Source organism: Galeopterus variegatus, unplaced genomic scaffold (genome assembly GCF_000696425.1).
Source record: "Galeopterus variegatus unplaced genomic scaffold, G_variegatus-3.0.2 Scaffold2354, whole genome shotgun sequence".
Classification (NCBI taxonomy): Eukaryota; Metazoa; Chordata; class Mammalia; order Dermoptera; family Cynocephalidae; genus Galeopterus; species Galeopterus variegatus.
In genome coordinates, this window is record NW_007728465.1 from 161,609 (window position 1) to 187,945 (window position 26,337).

Consider the following 26,337-nt stretch of genomic DNA (forward strand, 5'->3'; position numbering starts at 1 on the left):
TTCAGGGAACAGAAAGAGGTTGAACATATGAGAGAGAGGAACAATCAATAATGTCAGGTTCCTGAGATGATGGGAGGGAAGAATTGGTTCATTTATGGTTGGAAGAGGGACACATCTTCCAGTACACAGAAGGGAAGGGAGGGGATGTCTAAATGCAGGTAAGATTATAGATTTTGTTGTCTTTATGAGAAGGCCTGAGTCTTTAGAATTCTAGCTTTTAAGTCACATTTGCTTCTAATAAGGCTGTTTCCCTCTGCCCCCAATATCATATCCTAAGAAGATTGTATTTTTTTGTGAGACAAATGATTTGATAGAACTAATAATATAAGTATGATATACATTTGAATGCATTTTCTCTTTTTTTTTAAAAGAAACAAAACCTTTGCACTTTATGTACAAGGGCACTTCAAAAAGTTCATGGAAAGATTCATATTCCAGTTCTATTTTTCCACAGACTTTTTGAAGTACCCTCATATTTAGCCAGAAGTTTGAAAGATTAAGGCTGTGTGAGAAAGTAGAAAGACATGTATTTCACCATACTTTTAAGAAATGCTAATCAGTTCATTAACTTTAGTTGCTAATAAATAAGAGAAAACATGTCTGCCGTGAAATTGTGTCAGGAAATGTTAATGAGCAACTAGTTGAGACCTCAGTACATTGTGGATAAAAGTTTAAACTTGTTTTATTCCCTTTTGCTTAGGTTGGCTTTTTTCCCCTGACTTGCTCATATCTTTATGCAGGCCCTCCTCATAGTGGCAAGACTGCTTTAGCTGCACAGATTGCAGAGGAATCCAACTTCCCCTTCATCAAGATCTGTTCTCCTGATAAGATGATTGGCTTTTCTGAGACAGCCAAGTGTCAGGCTATGAAGAAGGTATCAAGATTTTTACTTTCATTTTAATTTCCTGTCTCTTGAGTGTGTGTGTGTGTGTGTGTGTGTGTGCGCGCGCGCGCGTGCGCACATGTACATATATATCTACCTTTGTACATATGTATGTATATAAAACCTGTAGCAACTATGTTCTTCTCAAATGGAACTAAATTATCAGCAGAATTTGCAGGGAAACAGTGACTGTTTTAGATTTTTTTAACTTTGTACGCATATTTAGTAAGAGTAGCTTTACCTTCCAAATTATGCTTTGGGCTGGCCTATTAGCTCAGTTGGTTAGAGTGTGGTACTGATAACAACAAGGTCCACGGTTCAATCCCTGTATCAGCCATCCACCAAAAAAACCCACAAAACTAAATTATGCTTTGTTTAGTACATATTAATTTTCACTTATTATATTTTTACCAACTTGATTAAAAAGAAGGATCATAGTTAAGAGTGTCTGGGTAGAGTGGAATAAATTTATTTAGGGTTTTTTTTGGTTGTTGTTCTTTCATTAATGTACAGAGTTGAAGTGTTTGGGGTCAACTATGTTGACTATATAGTTTGAGAAAGAACAGAGATATATCATTGAGAAGATAGTATTTCCAAGAACCCCTACAAAAGGATAATTGTATATTGGGTAATAACTAGAGTCTGCTTGGCAACTTAATGCAGTACTCATCCTTTTTCCTTTCTCCAAGTGCCATTTGTCTCATTCTTAATAGGACCACTTTGAGCCATCAGTGAAGTTAAAACAGTGTAGAATAGAATCTTAGAGCCAAAAAGACTGCAGGATCATCTGGTCCATCTCACTTACATTCAAGCAGGTACAATGTAAGGCCTCTGGAGTAGTAGTTGGCTGCTCTTAAAAACAGTAGCAATGACAAAATCAATAATGAAGACTCTTAATGGCTATTTCATCTCACTCAGCCAATATTTCCATTGGTATTCTAATTTTGCGTACTCCCAGACAATGAAGAAATTATTTTTTATATCCAGCTGAGGTGTTTCTTTACTTTTTTTTCCATGCTTGATCTTTTATAGATACGAACTGACTGTAAGTTAAAGAGATGTGGGAAAATCAGAATCAGGGAAAAGAATCTTGAGAACTGAAGGGCTACCTAGTAAAGACAACTCAAGGTGTTCTTTTACCTTGCTTCTTAGGCACTCACTTTATAAAGATGTAGGATAGGATTACTTCAATTTTCATTTAGGAAAGGGACTGAAGAGGAAAAATATATTTAAAAAGAAGCAGACTTCCAAAAAATATAAGCGTGAGAAATTAGTCTCATTTGTGCAAGTGTCAGAAAATTGTTTGTGTAGAGTGCTTGGAATGGATGGAGGGAAGCAGAGCTTGTAGCAGGGCTACAGCCATGCACACTGAAATGTCAGGATGAATACTTTGTATAAGGATCTTTGAAACTGAGTGTGAAAGAGAGACACGAAAAGAATTTAGAATATCATAGTCAGTTTGTTCTATTTCTGAGGTGAAACCTGTAGTATCTATCCTTCCCAGAAAAATCTGAATAAAATAACTAGGACTAGCAACTTCCCTAGAGTAGGTTGGGGCTGTTTTTCTTTGTTTTTTGTTTTCTCTCTTAAGAGAACCCTTAAGCCACTTCTTCTCGTGAAAATTTAAATAACAGCCCTTGGAATCTATAGCCACTGAACTGCCCATTTAATTATTGAATAGCTGATTCTATTTGCATTTCCCTAAATTGTCTATTCCTATACTCGTTCAAAAGTAGTAGTCTCTGTGCAGATGGTAAATTACTCCATTGCCTTTCGCCAGCTGCCAGTTTCTACCTCAGATGTGTTCTGAGATGTGGGTGGATGGTCCTAGTTTTTCTATAAAGTTTTTAAAAAGTACTTAAGGCTTCTGCAGATCAAAGCTGCTTTGTAAGTGTGAGATATTATCATTTTTATTATTTTAATCTCTTGCAAATTGACTTGGGGGGAAGGTAATGTATGCTGATTTTAGAGGCTTAACTGGTTAAATTAATGACTTAATAACTTATGATTTAATCTTTAAATTGTTGAAGCCTTTCAAGGTAGAGTTTTAGATGAGTAGAAGGCTATGGAATATAAAAATAAGTGTCTATACAAGCTTATTCAAAATTGTTTCGATTCATGATTCACTGTCTGGATCATCCATGTGCTCTTAAATTTACAAAAATTATTTCTGCTTCAGCAGTATAACTTCATATTAGACTTTCTGGTTTTCCTTGGGGAGAAATATTGTTCCCTGTAACTAAAGTTCACAACAGAGAAAAGAATGAAGCATAGGTGTCTTAGAAATATATGAGAAATATTACAAAATCGTTCCCTGCAAATAGTTTTCACATTGTTACCTAATGATAGGTTGACAAAAGCCTGAGGGCTCAAACCAGTCTAAAGATGCTAAGTCTTCCAGGTTGTTTTTGAAAATGAAGCATAAATGTCATTCTGTAATAGTTCTAGTCTACCTCTCACCACTATTTTTGTCCCTTCATTTTTAGTGTAAGGAGGGGAAGATGTTTTAATTTGTTTTTCAGAGCACAAATAATTTATCATCTTTTATCATTCTGGAAAAAACATTTCTTTCCTTGTAAGTGCTCTCCCCACTCCCCAAAAATGTAGATTTTCCTAATTACAAAAATAATTGAGTAAATATAAAAAAGAATGTAGAAGAAAATAAAAATAAATTCATACTTGTACTTGTCCTTGAATTTTCTTTTCTACTCAGAAACCAACACACATTATATATGGGGGATCACATTGGACATACGGTTTTAAACCTGCTTTTTTCACTTAAAATATTATGAACTTTTTCTGTCACTAAAACTTATCTTAATGCTATGTTAAATTAATAGCTGTATAATATTCATTTAAACAATTCCTTTCTGTTGGACCTGTAGGTTGTTTACAGGTTTTTTCACAATTATAAATAATATTTTATAGAACTACCAAACTAGGGAAATTACTGCCCCTCATTTTCTTAATAAATTTTTCTTAGAATACTATCATATGACTGTGAACTTAGGTTTAGGATTTAAATAGATTGGAATTTGAATCCCAGCTCTACCACATTTACCAGTTCTGTGGCACTGGATAAGTCACTTAACCTGTAACAGATATTAGTAGCTGCCTCATGGGGTTATTATGAGAACTAAATAAGGTGCTAATTTATGTAAAGTATTACACAGTACCTGGGACATAATAAGTACTCAATAAAGTGTAGTGGTTATTTTTACTTATTGCTATTTCTGATTATTTCCTTAAGATAAATTCTCAGAAATGGGATTGCTAAGGTAAAAATACTAGTATTTTAGAGATTTTTGATACACATTGCTATCAAAACTCTTATATAAAAATATTAATGATTAATAAAGCCCACCCCTTCAAAAAGTGATCCTAATTTACACTTGTATGCCCATCATATGAGAATATGAGTTTCTTGGGATTCTCACCCACACTTGATGTTATTACAATATTTTTTTGCCAATTTGATAAGCAAAAGGTTGGCATTTAATTATTTCCTTAGCTACATTTTAATGACTTAAATGCTCAATTTTAAAGATTTTTCAAAATGTTTTGCTGTGACAATAGTTTTTGAAGCTCAGAAATATTGTAATGTGTTAATTTTTGCTAAAGAGGATAGTCTGAATTAGTTAATTCATAGAGTATCATTATATGTCATTTTATTAATTAAACCAATAGGAAAGAGGTTTTGTTAGTAGAAAGGATCTTTAGGCTTGCTTTAATGAGTATATAATATTTCATCGTAATTATGCTATTGCTTTTTTACAAGTGGGTGGTGCTAAAATACATGAAAGTAGTTTATTCTCAGTTAATTTAAAATTCACCTTGTACTTCTCTTAATTTACTTAATAAATCCTTTCTCCATAGATAAACTCCCAACACTGCCAAAATATGTTTGAGGTGTTATCCTTCTATTACTGGGGGGTGAGGTACCATATGTTTCATCAAGATATTTGATGTATTCACAGATCTTCCTCTTATCTCCCATTTTACATTTGCTTCCCAAACTTTATTCATTTTGCATCAATATTTTTAAAAATCTCTTTTATTTGTTCTATTAGTGGCATTAAATGAACAAAAGAACAAAGCAGTAGAATTTGATTTTAACTAATTATCTGATCTTGATGCTTTCCAAGTACACAATCAGTACAGAAGTGAAATAGAATAATCATATAGGAATAAATTATTTGAACAAAATTAAGCAAAAATATTGATTTAGAAAACTATACCCATTAATAATATGACATATTCTTATTTTCAAAGGATTGAAAATTAATGGAAGAAATTTTCCTTTCCACTAGCTTCGCAAGAAAGAAATAATCTTCTTTGAATATCCTCCTATAAATCCCACTGCAAATTGTAGTGTGCACAGAACAGGATCATGGTGCCTAATCCTCCTCTTTTCATGGTTTAGTCTGTACAAAGAGCAGAGCTGGAAATTGGATCTTTTGACAGCAGTTACTAAGCAACAGAATTTGGATGTTTTTGGTTAACATCCTAATATATCATGTAGCTGATTTGTTGAAGTTTGTGCATGTATTTGCTGAGAGAAGTAGACACTCCAGAAGTGACCACAGGTCCCTGTGTGGCTGGGCGGGTAGTGTTTGTTGTTATTTTGTTTAATACTCTGTGTCTTTTGGCGCTTGTATCTGTTTGGCATACAAAGGAGGATGGTGCAGAACTTTCCAACCTGGTGACTTTTTATGTTATTAAGAATGCCCTTCTCTGTGGCTCGTGTTATGTGAAAATGTAAGATTTTTTTCCTAAAAAGCGGGGAGAATAAATAAAGGATTTTAAGGTCATTCCAGGAAGCTTTTGTGCTTTGCCAAAAGTTTAGGTCCACTTCCTGAGGCAGTTTCATTAGCAGACAGCTAATGTTTGCTTGGTCTACTCCCAAGTTATTTTTAGAAACTAGAGATTATTACTGATAGCACCAATTTGAATTTGCTCATTTACGTTTTTATATGCTACCAAATATGATTAGAGTATGCTTTCAGGTAATCGCTGACAGATTTACTACATTAGGGATTTTCTAAGCCATCAGATTCTTACTGTCATCAGATTTCTGGTAACTACTTACTGATAGGTACTTCACACCAACCACTTCAAAACTGAGGTGAACTCTTTCAGCCCCCAGAAGAACCAAAGAATTTGGCTTCAACGACCTAAGAGCACTAAAAGGTTATAGAAAATGGAGGACAGAATCTACTTAGAACATGCTCTGCTGTGGTTTGTGATTCTGAAAGACTGGGATTAACACGGAGCTAATGCTAGCGTGTTCCCATTTGTATTCATGCTGACTCCAGAGGCTGCAGCTGCTGCCCCTCCCCTACACCCAGGTGGCTTCCAGCTTGTCTGAAAATTCCAGGAGTAGGGCTCTGTGTCTTAAGAGCTTGTAGTATTCTTGAGCACCATATTCAGACCGGCCCGTAATACCTGTGTGCCAGTGGCCCCACTTCTCCTGTTCCTCAGTGCTTACCGACTGCACCTCTTGAGCCCAGGCTCTCCTCATTCTGAGTTGGCTCTTATGACTCTCAAGCCTGTCTTATACTATCTACCTTTGCATGCAAGAGAGGTGGTACCAGAGAGTTTAATGGTGACAGTCTCATTATGTGCACAGCTAAGAATACACTATGGGATTCTGTGTTTTCTGGAGATGTTCTCTCATCCTTCAGAATAGCCCTCTCGTTATTTCCATGCTGAACTCTTTCCAACATTGTTTCCTTCTTCAATTCTTCCCATTTTTTTTCTTTAGCCTCCCCTTTCAGACTTCCCACCTCACTCTCAGGCCCAATCTTTATACTGATAATTTTATCTGTTCCACAGGAAACACCCCAATAAAGCTAGAATGACCATACACTGTTCAGATTAACTTTTATAAAGAGTCTGTAAGATACAGCCCTTTGCTCCAGCTTCAGCCCCTCTGGCTACTCTGTGTTGTGTTATAATTTGATCTGGATCAGGCACTGTGTATCTGCTGTGTGCTGTTAACTGATGGTAAATTTGGCACTTTAGTTGCGGTGTTCTAACTAGGGCAGCTTCTACGATTTCTCCTCCTTCTGGGTTTTATCTACCTAAAGTTGTGGCAGAACTTCTTGGCTTAGTGTGTAGATATCTCAGGTTTTAGTCTGGCAGCTAATCTCATGTACAGGGTCTTTAAAAAGTTCCTGGAAAGATCCGTGTTATTTTTTAATTGTATTTTTCCACAAACTTTTTGAAGTACCCTTGTACTTGCCAGTCAAATCTGAGTATCTTCTTAGTGAGCATTCTGCTGGGGCCTAGGCCAGGAAGCCAAGAGTAGAAGGGACTGAGGAGAATAGGCAGAAATCATGGATCCGGGGAAGAGCGATGACTTCATATTACACTAGCCGCTAGGTAAGGAAGAGAATGCGCAAGAACTGAACGGAGTGTGTGTGTGTGTATTTAAGTTAGAGCAGAGTAGCTAACTGAAACCAGTCAAGTTGCAACTGGAATTACACAGACTGTTGTGGTTGTTAAGACAGTTAGCTATGAGTGTTCCACTCCCCGTGATAGTGATTAATACACTGTGAGCTGTCTGTAAAAACACAAACACAAAAACAAAAAAAATCCATTACTTTACATTAAATGACTGCTGTAGGTATTTTCCTTTTAAAATGTTTAAGGTAGACATACAGTCAACTGTGAAGTGATTTTTAATGCATCATGAACTACAGTATCTGAGATGAGTTGGTGAGAATACATATTACATAGCAATTTATCATCAGTTTAGATCCCAGCAGTGTCCTGAGTATGGTCCCTGTAGCCATGTAAGCTATACATTGTTTTGAGAAGGGAAAAGGCCTGATTGAGGAAAAAATGTAGAACTACTTCAACCAGTCAGGCCATGGTGTCCCAGGACCCTATGACTCTATTAGATCCCAGCAGTGTCCTGAGTACGGTCCCTGTAGCCATGTAAGCTATATATTGTTTTGAGAAGGGAAAAGGCCTGATTGAGAAAAAATGTAGAACTACTGCAACCAGTCAGGCCATGGTGTCCCAGGACCCTATTACTCTAATCCATGATCTCACAGCTATAATTATATGCTTGTATCAGAGCTTTCAGCAGAATTCTGGAAAATGTTTTGAAAAGCAAAGCATTATTTTCAGTGATTCCCTGCAATCACATGAATTTATAAGATACTATATTGGCTGCTGTATTGGTCCAGTCTAACAAAAATAGAGCAAAGAACCACTATGGAACTTCGTCCAAACTTTTTCATTATCTTGAATTCACCAACTCAGAGCCAAAAGGAGCCATCATTATGTATCACAAGGCTGAAGTAAACATCCTATTTTTCTTATTTTCTCTTCCAATTTTTGGGAGGCGGTGAGGTGGTGGGTAGGTAAAGTGCTTTTCTCTTCCTGCTCTTTAAATGTACTCATGATCCATTTCCCAAACCAGCTTCTTATCTGCTCTTTATTTCAGTTGCTAAACCAGGAAGGATCCTTGACTCCAATTTCTCCCTCATCTCCACACCTACTCATCCACCAAGTCCTTTCAGTTCTACCCCCTAAATAGCTCTAGAATCTGTCCACTTGCCAGCACATTCACTCCCAGGCCACCGTCACTTCTCACCTGGAATTCCATAGTCTCAAACAACTGTTATTCTCCTCTAATGCTTTTTTATACATCAGCCAGAAAAATGCTTCTGAAACATAAACCTGACATGTCAGTTTGTTGCTTAAAATCCTAATGGCTTTCTTACCTTAACAGTAAAATTTCAACTCACAGGAAATTTGAAAGACCCTCCGTGTCCAGGCTCCTTTGTCACCTCTTCTGCTCCATCTCTCACCCACCACTCCCTTCACACACCACACCAACACCTCTTTATTTTAATTCTTTTTAATTCTTTGTCGGTTCCTGCAGTGCTCTCGAATTTTCTCATCTCTGTGCCTTCTAATATTTTGGACACTCTGCTCAGATTACTTTCTTCTCTTTTTTCCACTAGTTAGCTTTTGTTCATCCTTCACGTCTCAGCTTAAATGTCACTTGCTAGATTTAGGAGACCATCCTCAATCCGCTAAGTCCCTTTACGAGTCAGGATAGGCTGAGTTTTGTTGCAATAATGAACAACCCCCAAACCTCAGTGGCTTAACACAATGAAGTTTATTTCTTGCTCACGCTACATGTTCATCATGGCTCAGAAAGTGAGCTCTGCTCATTGTAGTTTCGCAGAGACTCAAGCTTATAGATGATAGAGACTGGCCAGTTAGCTCAATTGGTTAGAGTGTGGTGCTGATAACACTAAGGTCCAGGGTTCTGTCCCTGTTCTGGCCAGCCACCAAAAAAAAAATAATAACAACAATAATAATAATAGTAGATGCTAGAGGCTCCATTTCACACCTGATTCCATGGTAGCCAAGGTAGGAAAGGGAATATGATGAATCATGCAGTGACCCTTAAAGCTTCTTTCAGAAAGTGATATATTTCCATTCATATTTCATTAAACAAAGCAAGTCCCATAGTCATGACTAACTTCAGAGGAGGTGGGGAAGTACAGTTCCTACCATATACTCAGAAAGAGAACCAAGATGAGTGTGGCATCCCCAATGACTACTGCAGCTCCCTTGCTATATACTACCATGTCATCTTGTATTTCCTTTAGGATAATAATGTCATGCTTTGTTATAGTTACATGTGACCTGCTTCGCCTACTCTAATCTTTGTGAAGGTAGGATCATATTTGTCTTATTTATTATTCTCTCCAGTGTCTTCCTTACTGCTTGACAGATAGTAGGAATTTAAAAATATTTGTTGAATGAATGAATGAATAAGACAACACTCTAAGATTCAGTCTTTAGTTCTTTATACTTCTACCCGTACTGTTTCTCTTTGAAGGTCTCATCCCCTGTCATGGTTTCAGCAATCACTGCCCTGACAGTGATTTTCATACCCTGACTTCAATCAAACATCTCCAACTACTTACTTGATATTTCTACCTGAATTTAAAATGCATAAGTTTAAATTTATTCTTTCAGGAAATATTAATTACTTTCTGGCAAGGCATTATATTAAGTGATATGAGGATACAAAGATACTTGCCTTCTGAGTGTTTACAATCTAGTGTAATACAGGGAAGACTACAATGAATCCATAGTATGTACACAATTACAAATGCTAAACCAAAGGAGAAGAGAGGCAAGTGATTTACGGCAAGATGGAATAAGAACTTGTGTTTCATCCATTGAATCTGTTGAGCAAACATCGCCATTACTAAATACTGTTCTGGCTGGGTATTAGAGATAACGTGAATCAAGTTTTTATCCACCCACAATCCAGCAGGGAGACAGATAGCTAAGGATGAAAGGACAGATGGGATTTTGAAGGAGTGTGGGAGAATGATTGAGAGGTAAAGGGGATGGTGCAAAAAAGAGCATTTCCCCTAGAGGGGCGGACCTGATTAAATATCTGAAGGTAGAAATTGTTGTCGGTATTTATGTCAGGAAAGATTATAACAAGGAACTGAATTAGGATGGTGACAGTGATAACTTTTCTCAATTGTTACAAATACTTTAAAGACCAAGCATACACAAGTTGTTTTTAAACTTAATTTGAAAATGTTAATATTATGAGTTTGATTTACTTTATTTCTATACTTAATTCTCAGTCTTCTGTGACTAAAAGATACCCACTAAGGAATATTATGCCACTCCAAGCAAGATGGGGGAGGGGGTGGGATACCACCTTTGCACACTGAGGTGACTTATCAACCAGAGAGATTGGGCTGGGATGCAACAATTTGGGGGTGGGGGCAGGTTTTACCACCTTTGCACACTGAGGTGACTTATCAACCAGAGAGATTGGGCTGGGATGCAACAATTAACCGTTACTCATGACACTATTGGGATGCACTGAGCCTCACTTAGAGTCTCTGGAATACTCGCCCCCATCGTTTCCAACAGGGTGGTCTCAAGGCCCTGGGCATTTATATTCAACTTATCCATAAACTAAGTCTCCTGACTGGTTTGAAATTACATCCTTGCCAGGATAGAACTTCCTTCACTGCTTGTTTTAATTTGCATTTCTTTGGCTATCTTAAGACAATGTCCTGTTATCTTCTGTCTGGTTTTATACATACATCTACCTGATCCTTTGTACCCAATTTTAATTCTTTTGTAAACTCTTTTACTCTTATTGTCTAATTTGAGTTGATGGGATTCCGGTCTTTCGATAGTATTCCTACTTAACAGGACCATAATTCTTACATATAAAATGACATCCAGTTTCACTCTATACATCCCTTGTGTCTCCATCTGGCTCTTGAGTCATAACACTCAGGTCATGCTTCTCACATAGGTATGAGAGACCAATGTGATAAACGTGATGGGATTTGTAAGCTGATTAATGATCACCTGTTCCTCAGCATGCCCAGGTGTGGCACATGTGGCTGTTAGTGTTGAAAACAGCCATAGCCTGCTCTCTGTTCAGCCATGATCCAGTTGTGTCATCTTGGGCAGTTATTTAACTATTTTGGGCCTCAGTTTTCTTGCAAGGACTCTTACAGTTCTCAAGTCCTGTAATCTATTAAATTCTAATTTATTGTAGTCTGAAGTTTTACTGTGCTTTGTTTAGGTATTACTCAAGAATTAAGTAAAGTTAATCTTCTTGGAAATTGTCTTAATTATGGAGGGCAGTGAGGTAATAATGGTTTTGCTTCCTTCCAGATCTTTGATGATGCATACAAGTCCCAGCTCAGCTGTGTGGTTGTGGATGATATCGAGAGATTGCTTGGTGAGTCCTAACTTCTGCCATTTTGCTATCTTTACCACGTTATAGCTAATGTCTCAAAAACTACAAGAGTATTTATGAACTGTAGGGCAGTAGAAATACCTTTCTTTGTCTTATGAGGAAATATAACATTATCTCTCGTACCTGACATCAATGATAGTATTCATGTTAATATGCCATATGACAGTAACTCCATTGTAAACTGCTTCCCTGTATGGGCCCTGCCTCATATTTTATATCTTCCACAGTATGCCGTACCCATAATAAGTTTTTATTGATGGGTATACAAGGGTGCTTCAAGAAGTTCATGAAAAAATGGAATTAAAAGATAATATGAATCTTTCCATGAACTTTTTGAAGACCCCTCAAAAAGCTGCCTGTAGCTCAGAGATCCTCTTGAGAACTTTGACAGAACTAATGAAAGAAGGTTTTAGGATCATGGTGAAATAGAGAAATTTGCTAAAACAGAGACTGTAATCCCTTCCTTGCTCATCTCATAGACTAATTGTGAAGACAAAAATGCGATAGTAAATGTTGAAAAATTCTGAAAGTTGAGTGCTCTATAGTAATTTTTAAAAATATCTATTTATCTCCTATGTTGAAGTGCATTCTTAAGGCATACAAAGATGAATAAGACTTAGTCCCTGCACTCAACTCATAAGGAATAAATGCCAGAAAATTATTGTTACTCTTACATTTTATCTCATTGTAAAATTAAATCGATCTGGCATAAATTCGTTATAACAGTGGCTCAGGATGGGATAATAAATTCTATTGAAGTAGAAACCCATCTCGTGACTTCATAAACATTTGAAAATACTACCTAACACCTGATTAATCCCTTCTTCCTTAAGCTGTTCATAATGGTGTAGTAATGATTTCAAGCTAACTGTTCTTACTACATTTTTATCAAGATTTTCAGACTTGCTTTAGGTCCTCTGTTAGTTATTTTCTTAAGTTGTGGCAAGTGTGTGTGTGTGTGTGTGTGTGTGTTTATGTTTGTTATGAAGCAAAGCAGATATATCTGTGAGGTCTCCTTAAATTGGTAGTTTTATCTAGTGACCTGGGTTTTTGGTCTGCTGTGTTTGATACATCTCAGCCCAGTTTATAGGATTATTTCTTTAAAAGCTTTTAGGCACATAGCTCTGTGTAAATTCCTTTATCTAAACACAATTGAGATGTGTGGTCATAGCAACACTACTATGTCAGGAATGTGTGCTCTCTGGGTATATTTTCACTTGTATGAGTAGTTATTATCTGTACTTGTTTGTTCATTTATTCAAGAAGCATTTGCTGAGCCCTTACTGCTGTGCTAGAATTATCAGGGTCTCAGAAAAATAAGTAAGATTCTGCCTATTCGTTATAACATATATTGGCAAAAATTAATGCAAAGTAGAATGTGCCATGTGTTCTCCATACTCGAAAAACAGACATCACTTTTGACTTCAGGGAGCTGATACCCACAGGTAGCTCTAAGGACAGGGCAGGGGTGCATATGCAATATGCAGAGAAAGCTAAGGAGGTAGCATTTATGCTGAATCTTGAAATATTGGTAGAAGTTTAACAAGTAGAAAGTTCTCTTAGAAAGTTACCTGTTCTTCACCATCTGAGGGTCATTCTTAGTGTCTCTTCTATTGTTTCAGTTGTATTAAAATTCCTTACCTACATCATTTTCCCCTTCACCCATTTTCTAGCATCATGTTTTGTTGCCATTGTACTGTATTGCTATGGCTTGTAGTAGTTTCTTAGAAATACTTGCTAAATACACCTGGGAATTTTTTTATCCCACCTCCCACAAGAAAGCCAGACAAAGATGTCTACTTGAACTTAAAATGGATATTTAGAAATTTTTTTGAAAATTTATAGATAAGAGTTTACATAAAATTTTTAGCATCTAGGTTATTGGAGATATTTTTTCTTATTATAGATAGTTGCATGACTATTATTTAGGACTGTGTTTATGCTTGATGCAGAAAAACCTGAATGTTTGGTGTATGTACATATGTGTATCAAATCCCTGAACACAACGTTTCTCTTCCAGATTATGTCCCTATTGGCCCTCGATTTTCTAATCTGGTATTACAGGCTCTTCTTGTATTACTGAAAAAGGCACCTCCTCAGGTAAAAATAATAATAATGACTATTTTCACAAAAAGTTTTTGAGTAAATTGCATATTCTCTCTAAATAATCAGGTTAGCATAAACATAAAATTCTGTTGTTGAAGGGATTTTGAAAGGTCGTCTGGTCTGGCCTTCTGTCTTAAGGTAAATTATTATCTTAACATAATTTTTGTATTCCTTTTCTGAAGATATTGAAATCCCACAATTTCAATTAGTATTATATTTTGTTTTATAAGTTCTCTACCATATTGCACATTCCTACCCCCTCCACCTCCCAAGAGATTATGATATTAATGTAGAAAGGATTAAATACTTTTTCCCATTTGTTTCATTTATCATTTCATAGATTTTCATGAGAATTAAAGTTTATTTCCTATAGGCAGATTTAAAAAGAAAAATTTTTGCAGATGATCTTGAGTTATTTTATTGTGTCATGTGGAGCTTTTGAGGAATTTATAGCCAAGATCTTGATTCATATGGTTACATTTTTACTGATGTGGCAATTAGAGACTGGTGATTTTGATAGCTTAACAAATTTTGAAACAACCTATGAGGGTTGGCTAAATATGTTAATTATGTAGAGGCTGCCAGAGCATGTTTGGCTATGTCACCAGCCACGAATTCTCTTGATTGATTCTGTGTACTGTAACCTTGAAGAAATGCCAATCAAAGGCAGATACAAAGGGGTAAAGCACTCACTTGAAAAACACCAATGTCGATATAGGAATCTCATATTTGAAGTTAGAGATATAAACTAATCTATATGGAAAATATTTAATGTCGAGCTGGTGAATCTAATTTTTAATTTAACAGTAAAAATTATGTGTGTATATTTTACACTTAAAGATAACGGACTTGTCTTAATGTTTTAGTTTTTTTGTTTGTTTTTTTAATTTCTAGAGTAGTAAAAAGAAACATAACCTACAACAGTCTTGAAAATTTGCTACATATATGCACTATGGAAGGATTTTTAAATAATCTTTCCATAAACCATCATTTCTAATAATTGGTGTTTTAGCTTATAAAAATAAGGCTGAAGTTAGAGAAGTGAGTATTTTTTTCCCTTCTCTAATTTCCTCAATATTTTTTATAAATTCATAAATAGATATATCTAAAGTTGCTGAAACAAAAATAATTTTTTTGTTTTCATATACATGAATATGCACACATATCATGCACACAAAAAAATTTTTTATGATATCAACATTATTTAAAATTATTAGAATGGGATAGTTTTCTAGGCATTTAAATTTATTTCTTATAATACGCAGTTTTTTAGCTAAAAAGAATTTATACTAAAAGTCACTTGGGAGAGGGAAAAATAACTTTTCAATGCTATTTTAAACTTCTTATCCTTTACATTGTTAAATACACATTGATTTACACAGAGATACATCCCCTGGCTGAGAGTTATTTGTAATCTAAAATAGATACTAATAGAAATAAACCAAAAATATTAACAAATGACCCGTAACGTTTTGATTAAAGAGTTAAGAATAACTCTTTCTGTTTTGCAAAAATAATTGTAAGACTCCTGAGGGAAGGAACATTATCTTATACTTGTAAATATCACAGCATCTGGCAGAGGTTGATACATATGTGCTTCACCAATAGCTTATTCAATCATTTACTTATATAACTTATTAGAAAAAATATATATATTTATATATATACATATATATATATATATATACACATTAGCATCTTCTTTTAGTGGGGTTAAGTGTTTTAGTATTGCTGGAATTTATATTTAGATGGGGTATGATTAGAGTGAAAACATTCAAAGATAAGTAAAATTCAAATGGCCAAGAAGTACATGAAAAGATATTCAACATCATTAGTCATCAGAAAAAAGTAAATCAAACAAATGTAGTGAGGAACAACTTCATACCTACTAGGATGGTTATAATCAATAAGTCAGATAATAACAAGTGTTGGTGGGGATGTGGAGAAATTGGAACCCATATACACTGCTGGTGAAAATGTAAAAATTGTGCAGCCTTGGAAGACAGTCTAGCAGTTTCCTCGAAAGGTTAAACAAAGAGTTACCATTTGACCCAGCAATTCCACTCCTAGGTATGCACCCAAAAGACAAGAAAACATATGCCCACACAATGGCTTGTACATGAGTGTTCATAGCAGTGTTATTCATAATAACCAAAAAGTGGAAACAACTCAATGTTCATCAAACCTAATAAAATCTGGTATATCCATACAGTGGAATATTACTTAGCAGTAAAAAAAAAAAAAAATGTTGATCCATTCTGCAACATGGATGAACCTTGAAAACATGCTAAACAAAAAAAAACTAGTCACAAAAGACCACATATTGTATGATTCCATTTATATGGAGTGTCCCAAATTGGCAAATCTATAAAGACAGAAAGTAGATTAGTGGTTGCCTAGGTCTAGGAGGGGTGGATGGGGAGAATGGAGGTGACTGCTAATGGGTACAGGGTTTCTTTTGGGGGTAATGAAAATGTCCTAAAATTGATTGTGTTAATGGTTGTGCAATCTGTGAATATAGTAAAAACCATTGAATTATACATTGTAAATGGGTGAACTGTGTGCTATGTGAATTATGTCAATAAAGCAGTTACTTTTTTTAAAAAGTGGTTTCAGAAGCTATTTAAATGATAAAAGGAGAATTATATGGAGAGTTAGAAGTAAAGGGCAAATACATGGCCCAGCTTGAGAGAAATCTTAGAAACAGGAATTGGATTATTAGAAAAGGGATGTGGAATGAATTTCTCTAATGACTAAAGAGGAAGGATATAGAAATATGTAAGAACTAAGAGATATGGTTGTTTTAGTGAGTGGAAATGGCAAGGATTCTCTTTTAAGGGGATACCAGCCTGTCATTAATCAGAATTTGGTGACTCTAACCTGGACTGCAGTAGCAGTGAATTGGTGGCAGGAGAAATTAATGTTTATAATACACAAAATAAAAATATGCTTTGTCTGTAAACCTTCCTTTTAAAATTAGTTTGTATTCTCTCAAAAAAAGGGGGGGTGGGGAATTTTCAGACTGTCCAGTGTCAAGAATGTTTGTCATTCTAAAGTGAAAATGTTCACTTCACCAAACCATTATCATATAGGTTTTTCAGATGTTTTCAATCAAATATTAAAAATATATGCATCTGGATGTTATGAAGATGCATAGGATGACAGAAAACTTATTTTTCAGTGGCAAGAAAACAGAAAAATTTGAGGCATTTTACTTTAAAAAGAAGAACTGTGCATGTATACAGTACAGCAACCATATCAACCATAGAACCCTTAATTTTGCATTTGTTGTAATTCCAGCTTTCACACAGGAAAAAATGTGTGTGCATGTGTGCACATGCTCAAATAAAAGAATCCCTTCAGGGGCACTATGTTGTTATGTATCAAGATATTCTCTTTTCTACTGACACCCCTCCCCCATTTCCCCCTCCCTTCTTATAAACTGGCTTATTAAAACTGGTTCACAAGCCCTCCTTTTTTCCCTTTGTGATTGCCTTGGTCTTGGATTTTCAGTGTAGAACTAAAAATTCAAGTCAGATTTCAGTTACTAGGATAATTTTCTTTGAATTTTAAATTTTTCTAAGTAAATGCATAGATTTTTAATGAACCTAGTATTCAGTAGGTTAGCTTTAAATTTAGCTAGAGAGTTAATTTCATGATTGATTTATTAGCCCTTTGAAAGTATAAAAGGTGGTATCTGTAGTTCATGAAGACTGAAAAACATCATCACATTTTGTTTAGCATCTTTTTAAAACCAATTAAAAGCTTTTCTAAAATGGATTGAACAGGAGAAAATAAAACATGTTCCCTAGGTCTTTATTTCAATCAAGTTTCCCTGTGTTCTGCAGGAGAAGAGATCGAGGGGGGATAGAAAAATTGAAAAGGGCTGTCCCAGCAGGGAGCCAAGCCAGAGAAAAGGGTTTCTCTGAGAACTCAGCAGCAGCAGCTAAGAAAGCTCCCAGCCTGCTTCATCTACATGCAGAGTCACACAAGGCATGGGGGTGCTCACCGGCACACAGAGGTTTCACATGTGCTTCCCTGCTGATTCCTGTGAAAAGCTAACAATTGGCTTGGAGGGTAAAAGACCACTGCAGTTCACCCTCCCTGAGCTGGACGTACAATTTGTCCAGTGTTAGGAAATGTCCGGCTTAGCAGTGAGAGGTTTGAAGACACCCCTCCTTCCAGTGAGATTCCTAAAGCCGTCTCTTTTACTTGATGACACTGGGGCTCTTTTCAAGTATCACAGATTTATGGAAGTTGAGGGGAATGTGCTTTTCAAGATCAGGAGGATGAAAGCTTTAGTCTTAATGTCAAGGAAGAAGCAGTAGTAAAGTGGTAAGGCCAGGTAAATCTTCCTGCAGCCTGCAGCACCAATGGCTTGTTATTTTCCTCATAGGTTTCTTCTGCCATCTTTTTTTCTTTTTGGGAGACAAAATAAACTGAAAAGGAACTATTCAGGCTGTAAAATGACATGACTTCCCAGTTGCTTCAACAAGTGTGAGAGTAGTTACGCCCATTAACCTGACTGTTTAATGCTGGGTTTACTTGACACTTTCGGGAATCAGATTGGAAGTCCTCGTGTGTATGTTAACAGAATAGCCTTGTAATTTATGGAGAACCAGTCCTTTTCAGTTCACTGCTTCCCAACTTCCCCTTTTTATATCATGGCACAAAAAAAGTGAAAACATCTGATGATACACTTGGGTCAGTGGACGAGGCCACTCACAACTGGCTGGTGGCCCAGCCACTCCAGATATCACCCAGCCTTCCCAACAGCTGACAAGAGGTAGTATCTTAGTCCACATATTTGCAGCACGCCAGTTGGAAAACTCTTGGGAAACTGTAAATTTTTACAAAAGAAGAATATCACTCAAAATTTATAGAAGTATTGCTGAAGTAGAACACAGACGCTAACAATTGGTAGAGTTTTAGCTATATTATAAAGTTGTTGAAAAAAATAACTCCCTCATTGCTCTGGCACCTAGGAATATTACCTAATAAGAAAGAAATAGACTTTAGAGCTGGGAGGGCATAACGTGTGAACCAATAAAAAACCGTTAGCATACTCAGGATGGGAACTCAGACAGACACATTTGTTTCTCCATGGGTTTTGTTTTAACATCACTAGTTTCTAGACAAGATTGCTTTTTATGTAATCCTTATATGACATCTTAGTACAGTTTTACTTCAGATATGTTATTAGGAAGTCTTGGTAATATTAAGCAACTCTTCAGGCTTTGGGTTGCTTTAATAAAATAAGCAGATATTGGAAGAGACTCCAAATCCTACAGGCCTAAACATGAGTATCTCCCCATCTATCTGTTCAAAATTAACTCTGGCTAATGACTGCAATATGACTCAATAAGATATATAACCACTTTAGGAAAGAAGTTTAGTCATTTTGCCAGACATATTAATTGTAATCACCGACGTGGTGACTTTTGCATTGGATTTCATTTCTTTATCTAAAAAAATAAAAACTGAGATGACTGACAGTTTAGTGGCCCAATTTTCCCATTAATTAAGTCAGTGACATTAGATGGCTACTATATTTTATAAAATTCTCTTTAGTTATACTTTGCTTAGCGTAGTAATTTTCTTGGAAAGTCCTGTGTAAGTCGAATATGTGTGTATATGTATCTATATATAATGTACATATATAGAGATTAGTTTCAAATACATCAAAAAACAGTGAAAGAAATTTGATGAATTCCTTTTTTTTTTTGGTGGCTGCTTAGTATGAGGATCTGAACCCTTGACCTTAGTGTTATAACACCATGCTCTAACCAACTGAGCTAACCAGCCAGCCCCTGATGAATCCTTTCATAAAATATTGCTACAGTATTTGTATTTGTACTGAATAAAACCAGGTTTTCAAAATAAAATTTGTTTTTGTGTTTGTTTTTGTTTTTAGTAGAGCACATCTATAACAGGTATTAATGAATACCAAAATGAATTATAAGATATATATATATATATATATATACACTATTTTCAGACAACTGAGAAGTAAATATCTAAATTTTAATCATCGGAGAAATGCTAATAGTGTTGAGACAAAATATTTTCTCACTACCGGAATGTCTTCTATCTGCGTTGCCTTAAATAAATTACTATGACATGACATCAGCTTTAGAAAGGTGTTGATTATAGTATAATATTCCATTGTGCCGTGAATCTAGTTATGAGTACCTTCTCTGCAAAACTTACTCTTCGTATTAGAGTTGGGGTCAGAAACCCTGAGTTTAAGTCTTAGATATATTCTGGCTTTATAGCCTAGAAGTAGTCCCTTAATTTCTTTGGGACTATTTCTTCATCTATAAAATGGAGGTAATTCTTCCCGCGTTACCTACCCCATTGAGGGTCAGCTAAGATAATGTATAGTGAAGCCCTTTGTAAACCTGTGGACTACACAGATATAAAGTATTAAGGAAAAGGGTGCCTTTAGAGAGTCCACAGAACCTTTTTTTTTTTTTCTTTAGCTTTTTTTTCTTGGCAGCTGGCTGGTACACAGAACCTTTTTAACTTGTAAGATAAGTGAAGAATGTAACTGCCATATATATATAGGAGTTCCCCTATATCTTTTCCCATTATTGCAAATGAGGGAAGTTGTGCCTGGGCATTCCAGGTTTGAACTCTGAACTCACTTTCTATGGAAGATATATATATTCTTTCCACGCTACCCAATGTGAGGGATAAGTAGGGCTGTCAAGCTGATATGTCTACATTTTCCATAGAAAGTAAGTTCAGGGTTCAAACCGGAATGCCCAGGCACAACTTCCCTCATTTGCAATATTGGGAAAAGAAATAGGGGAACTCTGCTTCCCCATCTCTCATTCACTGAAATTTAGAAGCTTCCTAAGACAAATACTCTTGTCTGGAGATTGGGGAGTCCTGTTGCAAAAACAAGAATGAAGTAGATACAGGAATTTCAGAGCTCAATAGGGTAAGGAGTTAGAGGGAGGGCCAGGGCTTCTGGCCATTGTGAGATCCCCAAGGACACTACCCAGTTACACTTGTCCTTCATCTCCAGGGACTGGCCCAACTACTTTCCCTGCAGCCACCTGTTGCTTATGACCGGAGTTCCCCTTTTCTTCTAACTCATGGTGCAACAGAATGGCATTTCATAGTTTCTTTACCACCTTCTTGCCCCTGAAACAAGAACACAGATCTTTGGAGATTTCCTAGGAGTTTATACTACATGACATAACAGCTATTGTGTAAGCCAAAAGGAGAAAGGGTCCAGAACAATACGTCAGTATTGCTGATATTTATTGGAATGTAGATGGAACCAGGAATTGATGTCTTTAAGTCACAACTTGATCTGTAACTACATCACCTTGACAACCCTACTTATCCCCTTCCATTGGGTAGTGTGGAAAGAATGCTTTTTACAAGGAATGCTCCAGACTGCTATCTGCCTGGTTCTGCTTTTTTTTTTTTTTTTTAAATAACTATTTAGTCTATATAGGTAATATTTGTTGGATGGATATTTTGAAGATAGTGGGTCTTAACCACACATAGAACTGGCACTGGCAGTGTAAAAAAGAGCGCAGGAGTTAAAAATCAGAAAACTTAAATTTGAATCCAGTCATTTAATTTCTGTGCCTCCATATTCTCATTTGGAAAATGAGAACAGTTTTACAAATTGTTTATTAAGTTGTGAAAATTAAATAAGATAAATGTTTATTGTGGTTCTTTATAAACTGCAAAACACAACTCATTTATTAATTTATTATTAATTTCAAAGAAAACTGATTCTGTCTTTACTCACACACACAAAAATAAGTAAAAGCAACAAAGTAGCCCACCCGTATCAAAGGAGCAAGGCTCCAGGTGGCTGCTGCTGAAGAAACTAGCCCTAGAAGTGTGGCAGAAAAGAGCATGACAGCTTCTTTTTCTCCTAGATACCAGCCATGTTTCTCCTGCAGACCCTGCCTTAGCCAGCCCAGGAGGAAGGGGAAAAGGACGGCCAGTTTCCGGGAAAGAGGAGTAATAATGGGAAGGGAGGAGAGGGAGAAATACCAAGTGACATTAGTGAGATGAGAAGTCCCGTAGCCACCCAGTGAAAGACTCTTTATCTGTGTGAACTGGGCCTATGTCAGAGACTTCTCACATAACTATCAAATCACCTTTCACTTAAATCCCCAGTTATTCTCATAGTGTCATTTCAGTTATAAAGAAAAAAAGACTGGAGGAGGTATGCCAAAATTGTTTATTGTAATTGCCTTTATATCAGTTGGCTTCCAAACTTTCTGAACACATGCTCCTGCCAGTAAAACAAATTTGAGCTCTTCCCCGCAATATTTTTATACATATTATTCTAGAAGATGATGTTCATTTTTAAACATACAGAAAACAAATTTTTTGAAGAATGAAATTAAAAGTAATAAGTTGTAATATTTCTCCATCTTAAAAATAAGTGCTCTATTTTCGGTGGTAGGATTATAGTTGATTGATTTTTTTTTCTTCTTTATTGTTTCCTATATTTTGTAAATTTTGTACAGTATGCATATATTATTTTGATGATCAGGAAAAATCAAAACTTAATGTGTATATAATTATTTTCATTTTTTTTTCCTTTTTGTCTTTTTTCGTGACCGGCAACGGATCGCAACCCTCAGTGTTGCACCCGCACCTCGCTCAGCCAGTGAGTGGCCGGTCTGTATGTGGGATCCGAACCCTCGGCAGGAGCGCCGTCGCGCTCCCAAGCGGTACACTGTAGCAGTGCGCCACCGGGCTGGCCCCTAATTATTTTCATTTTTAACTTAGCAGAATAATCGTCAAAATTCTTTAACTGCATTTCTTTACAACTAATTTGCTGTTTGACCACCAGAGTTAAATGAGGCCACCTTGGTATCTAAGCTTGTCTGTGTGTAATATATTTTTTTAACCTTGTTTTTTTGTTTAAGACTGATATAAATTTAATGTGTGTAAGATATCCTATGGTCCTGAAAGTAAAGGTGTGAAAGTGCCTGGTGACTCTCACATTTGTCCTTGAAACCCACTGACTGGGCATTCAGCTCAGTGCTGTGCTTCCAGTCCGAACTTATGATGGTTGAATGTCACTGTGACTAAAGTTAACCCAGATAGATGGTGACAGTTGTTTTAAGTTTCATGGAAGGGAGAATGGAAGTTTCTTTTTCATCCAAAAATATTTCTTTTACCATGCAAGTTTAAAATATTACTTACAGGAACATCTGCTTTTATTAAGATGTGCATTTAATAAACATTTATTCCACACTATAGAATTACAAGGATTAATAAGACATTGCACCTGCCCTCAAAGAGCTCATAATCCAAGACCACCTGTTCAGTTGTGTAATTTGTGCACAAGGTGAGCACAGGTCAAGTGGCACTTGGCAATTAACATCCAGCCCACATCCTGCTCACCCAACAGTCCACCTTGGTGTAGGTTTGAATCTGCCCTGAGCAGGATTGCAGGTTTAGCAGATAAGAATACAGGATACCCAGTTAAATTTGAATCTCAGAACATTATCAGATAATTTTTTTAGTATCAATACTCAGGGATTTATCTGTCAATCCTAACCTGGAGGAAGAGGTAAGGAGGTGCCTTTTTGCTCATATAAGGTGCTGGGGTTTTAGGGGCGGGAGCAAGGATGGCCACATTCACCCAGATGGCTGCTTTTTTCTAATTCATCCACTTAGGGGGGTTGCATTTTTTCTGATTCGTGCAGAGGCTAACTGGTGTCCTTGTCACAGTCCAGGGTGGGAGAAAGATGTGAAAACGATGCATGTGGTTAGGTCTTATATGTTATGCAATTCTAGTGGAACATGAAGGAAAGCCTGGTCCATTTTACCTGAGAAAATCTGCAGAAGTTTCACAAATACTAGTTTCTTGATCCTGGGCCTGAAAGATAAGTAAAGGAGACTTAGTCAGGGCCATTGTGCCATGCTAAGGAATTCCAGTTCTGCAGCAGTGGGGAAAACAGCGAACGATGTGCCTGTGCCAAGATTAGCAAATTTTTATTATTCACGTACATAATGATACATGAGAATTTGAGGATATGTTTTGTGTACAATTATCTTAGGCTTCATATGGCATTTTCAGTCTCACTGGAGGGAAGAATAGGAATTTATAAGAAATCAGAGGCTTCCGTTTTTCCAAATGACTGAAGTTTAACCTTTTTAAATATCAACTGTTATACTTCAGCCATTTTTTTTCTTAAATGTAAAAAAATATGGAACACTTCACGAATTTGCATGTCATCCTTGCGCAGGGGCCATGCTAATCTTCTCTGTATCGTCCCAATTTTGGTATATGTACTGCCAAAACGAGCACTTCAGCATTTTTTAAGAGAAAAAAAATGCTACATTTATCTTTGGTGTCTGAAGCAAAGTATAACAAGCATGTTAATGAATGTTAACGAATAAGGATCATCGTTACAAACAATATCACATGGGTATTATGAGTGGGACTCAGGAAAAACTGTTGGAATGTATAGGACTCTGCAGTGGTAGTCATTAGGTAGGCCCAGCATGCCCTGTTTGCTCGGTTTTTTGTACCTTTTCTTTTTTTAATGGCTTTGCTATCAGATATTACTTGCAGAATCCAAGTGAGTTATGTTGGTCTGCCTGCCTCTGACAATTTCCTATTCTAATTTGCTGCTTCCATCTGCCATGAACTAAAAAAGGCAACCACCAGGATTCATGAGTTGTTTATATAGTAAGAGTAACTAGGCTATAATGAAAGCTGGAGGAGCTTTCCTGTGTGCAGAGCCACATTATGACTTTTGTGGGTCCCTTCCTCTATTAAAAAAAATATATTTAAAATTATACTTTCTAACTGTTGGTTTTAAGATGAATATATATATATATGTCATTATAATATATTAAAACATTTTCTTTGAGCTACAAGTTTGTTTTCTGACTTAAAAATAATTAGAATATTTTCCTGGGCCCTTCAAAATTTTATGAGCTCTGGGCCCTGTGCCTAATAGGTAAGTCACCCCTGCCTGTAAGTAAAGTTATTTGAAACTCAATTATTTTGTTTTTTCAGTCCTAGAAGTTAGAGGGTTTTTGCTTATTTCTTGGTTCTTGGCTGTGTTCTAGATAATTGAAATTGTTTAGCAAATTGGCCTCCACATAAGTGAGGTGTTATTACTGGCTGTACTGAATCCATGTTCTGAAAGGTGGGGGCCTAAAGGAGTAAAGTGGGTTGTGTGTGTAGGGTTAAATGAGGGCAGAGTGTGGTGAGAAGGCAAGTTTTGAAATAATGTGAACATAAGAGATCATTGCAAACTGGCAGAAAACTCTGGAAAGCATTTTAATAAAGAGAAATACTATGGATATACACAGATATAGAAATTAAATTAGGAAGAATAATATCGACCTGATTAGAGCATAGGGGTCAATTTGGGACATATCAAGCCAAAAGCTGAGATGGGTAGGGAAAATCTACTATGGATGCAAGTTTGGGGAGTTTGGATTTGCTTATTAATCTGTGGTCATCTTAATTGAGTTTCTAATGAGAAAGCATCTACAGGACCCTTCCTTTTGGCATTAAGAGTACTGTGGCATGGTCAGTACAACTTGGTTTTCTTAATTTATTTAACCTTCTCTCCTATGAGCTCAGAGGTCATTATTTCTAGGTGATATATCTCTTTAACTCATAATTAGGAAATCAGCCATTGCTGGTATGAGTTTAAAATTACACAAATACAAACAATGGACAGCAAAGCATAGTGAAAATATGTAAGAGCCTCAAATAGATCCCTTCACCTCTCACCCAGATTTCTCATCTACAGAATGAGAGAGAACTGCTTCAAGTGTCAAATCTGATGATTCGGTGTCTTATATAAATTGGTTCTAAATATTCTTTAATATCATGAAATAGTCTGCTTTTGCCTGTAGTAATTATTTTTTATTATTTGGGGTTAAGTTTCTCATTTCATATCCAATCTGCTTCATGAATCCCCCTCCTTATTGTCCTCTGCCCTGTTTGCAGCACCATGAGGATGGTTACAAAGAAGTAGACTAAGAATTTGCTTCAGGGTAAAACCTAATGGAGAGTTTAAGTGTAGTTGTCTGCCTAGTTGTAGCATGATTTATTTGAAACATACTTCCTTTGGTATTCAACTTAAAGATTTAACTGCAAAAAAAAAAAAAAAGAAGTTACAGACATTTGAGCGAGAGAAATCTGAAATGCATCTCCTTTCACTGTCCAGGCTCCTGGTTGTTTTTAATTGTGGTCAGTCTTTTCCTTTGGGGAAACCAAGAGTTGTAGGAGATGATTAATAATACTTATCTCAGTAGCTCAAATTAATGGTTTTCAATGAATCTTATCTTAACTCTGGTAGAGAAGTCTGTATTCAATCAGTAGCTAACCAGTTGATTAATTAAAAGAAAGATATGACAGCCTTTGGCATCTACTTATATTGTAAATGAAGCATATATGCCATTCATTCTAGATTATTTTCTTTGAAACTTGTTGCGATCTAGCTCAGAAATAGACTCTGAAGGGCCAGTCCGGTGGCGCACTGCTACAGTGCATGGCTTGGGAGCGCGGCAGCGCTCCCGCCGAGGGGTCGGATCCCACATACACACC

At 36.3% G+C, this 26,337-nt stretch overlaps 1 protein-coding gene across 1 annotated transcript in view; it reads left to right on the plus strand.

The window, feature by feature from the left end:
* Positions 1–26,337, plus strand: part of NSF (N-ethylmaleimide-sensitive factor) — a 123,570-nt gene that overhangs the window by 84,254 nt on the left and 12,979 nt on the right. The window contains exons 14-16 of the mRNA XM_008581426.1: positions 741–874; positions 11,579–11,645; positions 13,684–13,763. Coding sequence (XP_008579648.1) covers positions 741–874; positions 11,579–11,645; positions 13,684–13,763 — 281 coding nt within the window. The remainder of the gene's footprint in view (positions 1–740; positions 875–11,578; positions 11,646–13,683; positions 13,764–26,337) is intronic.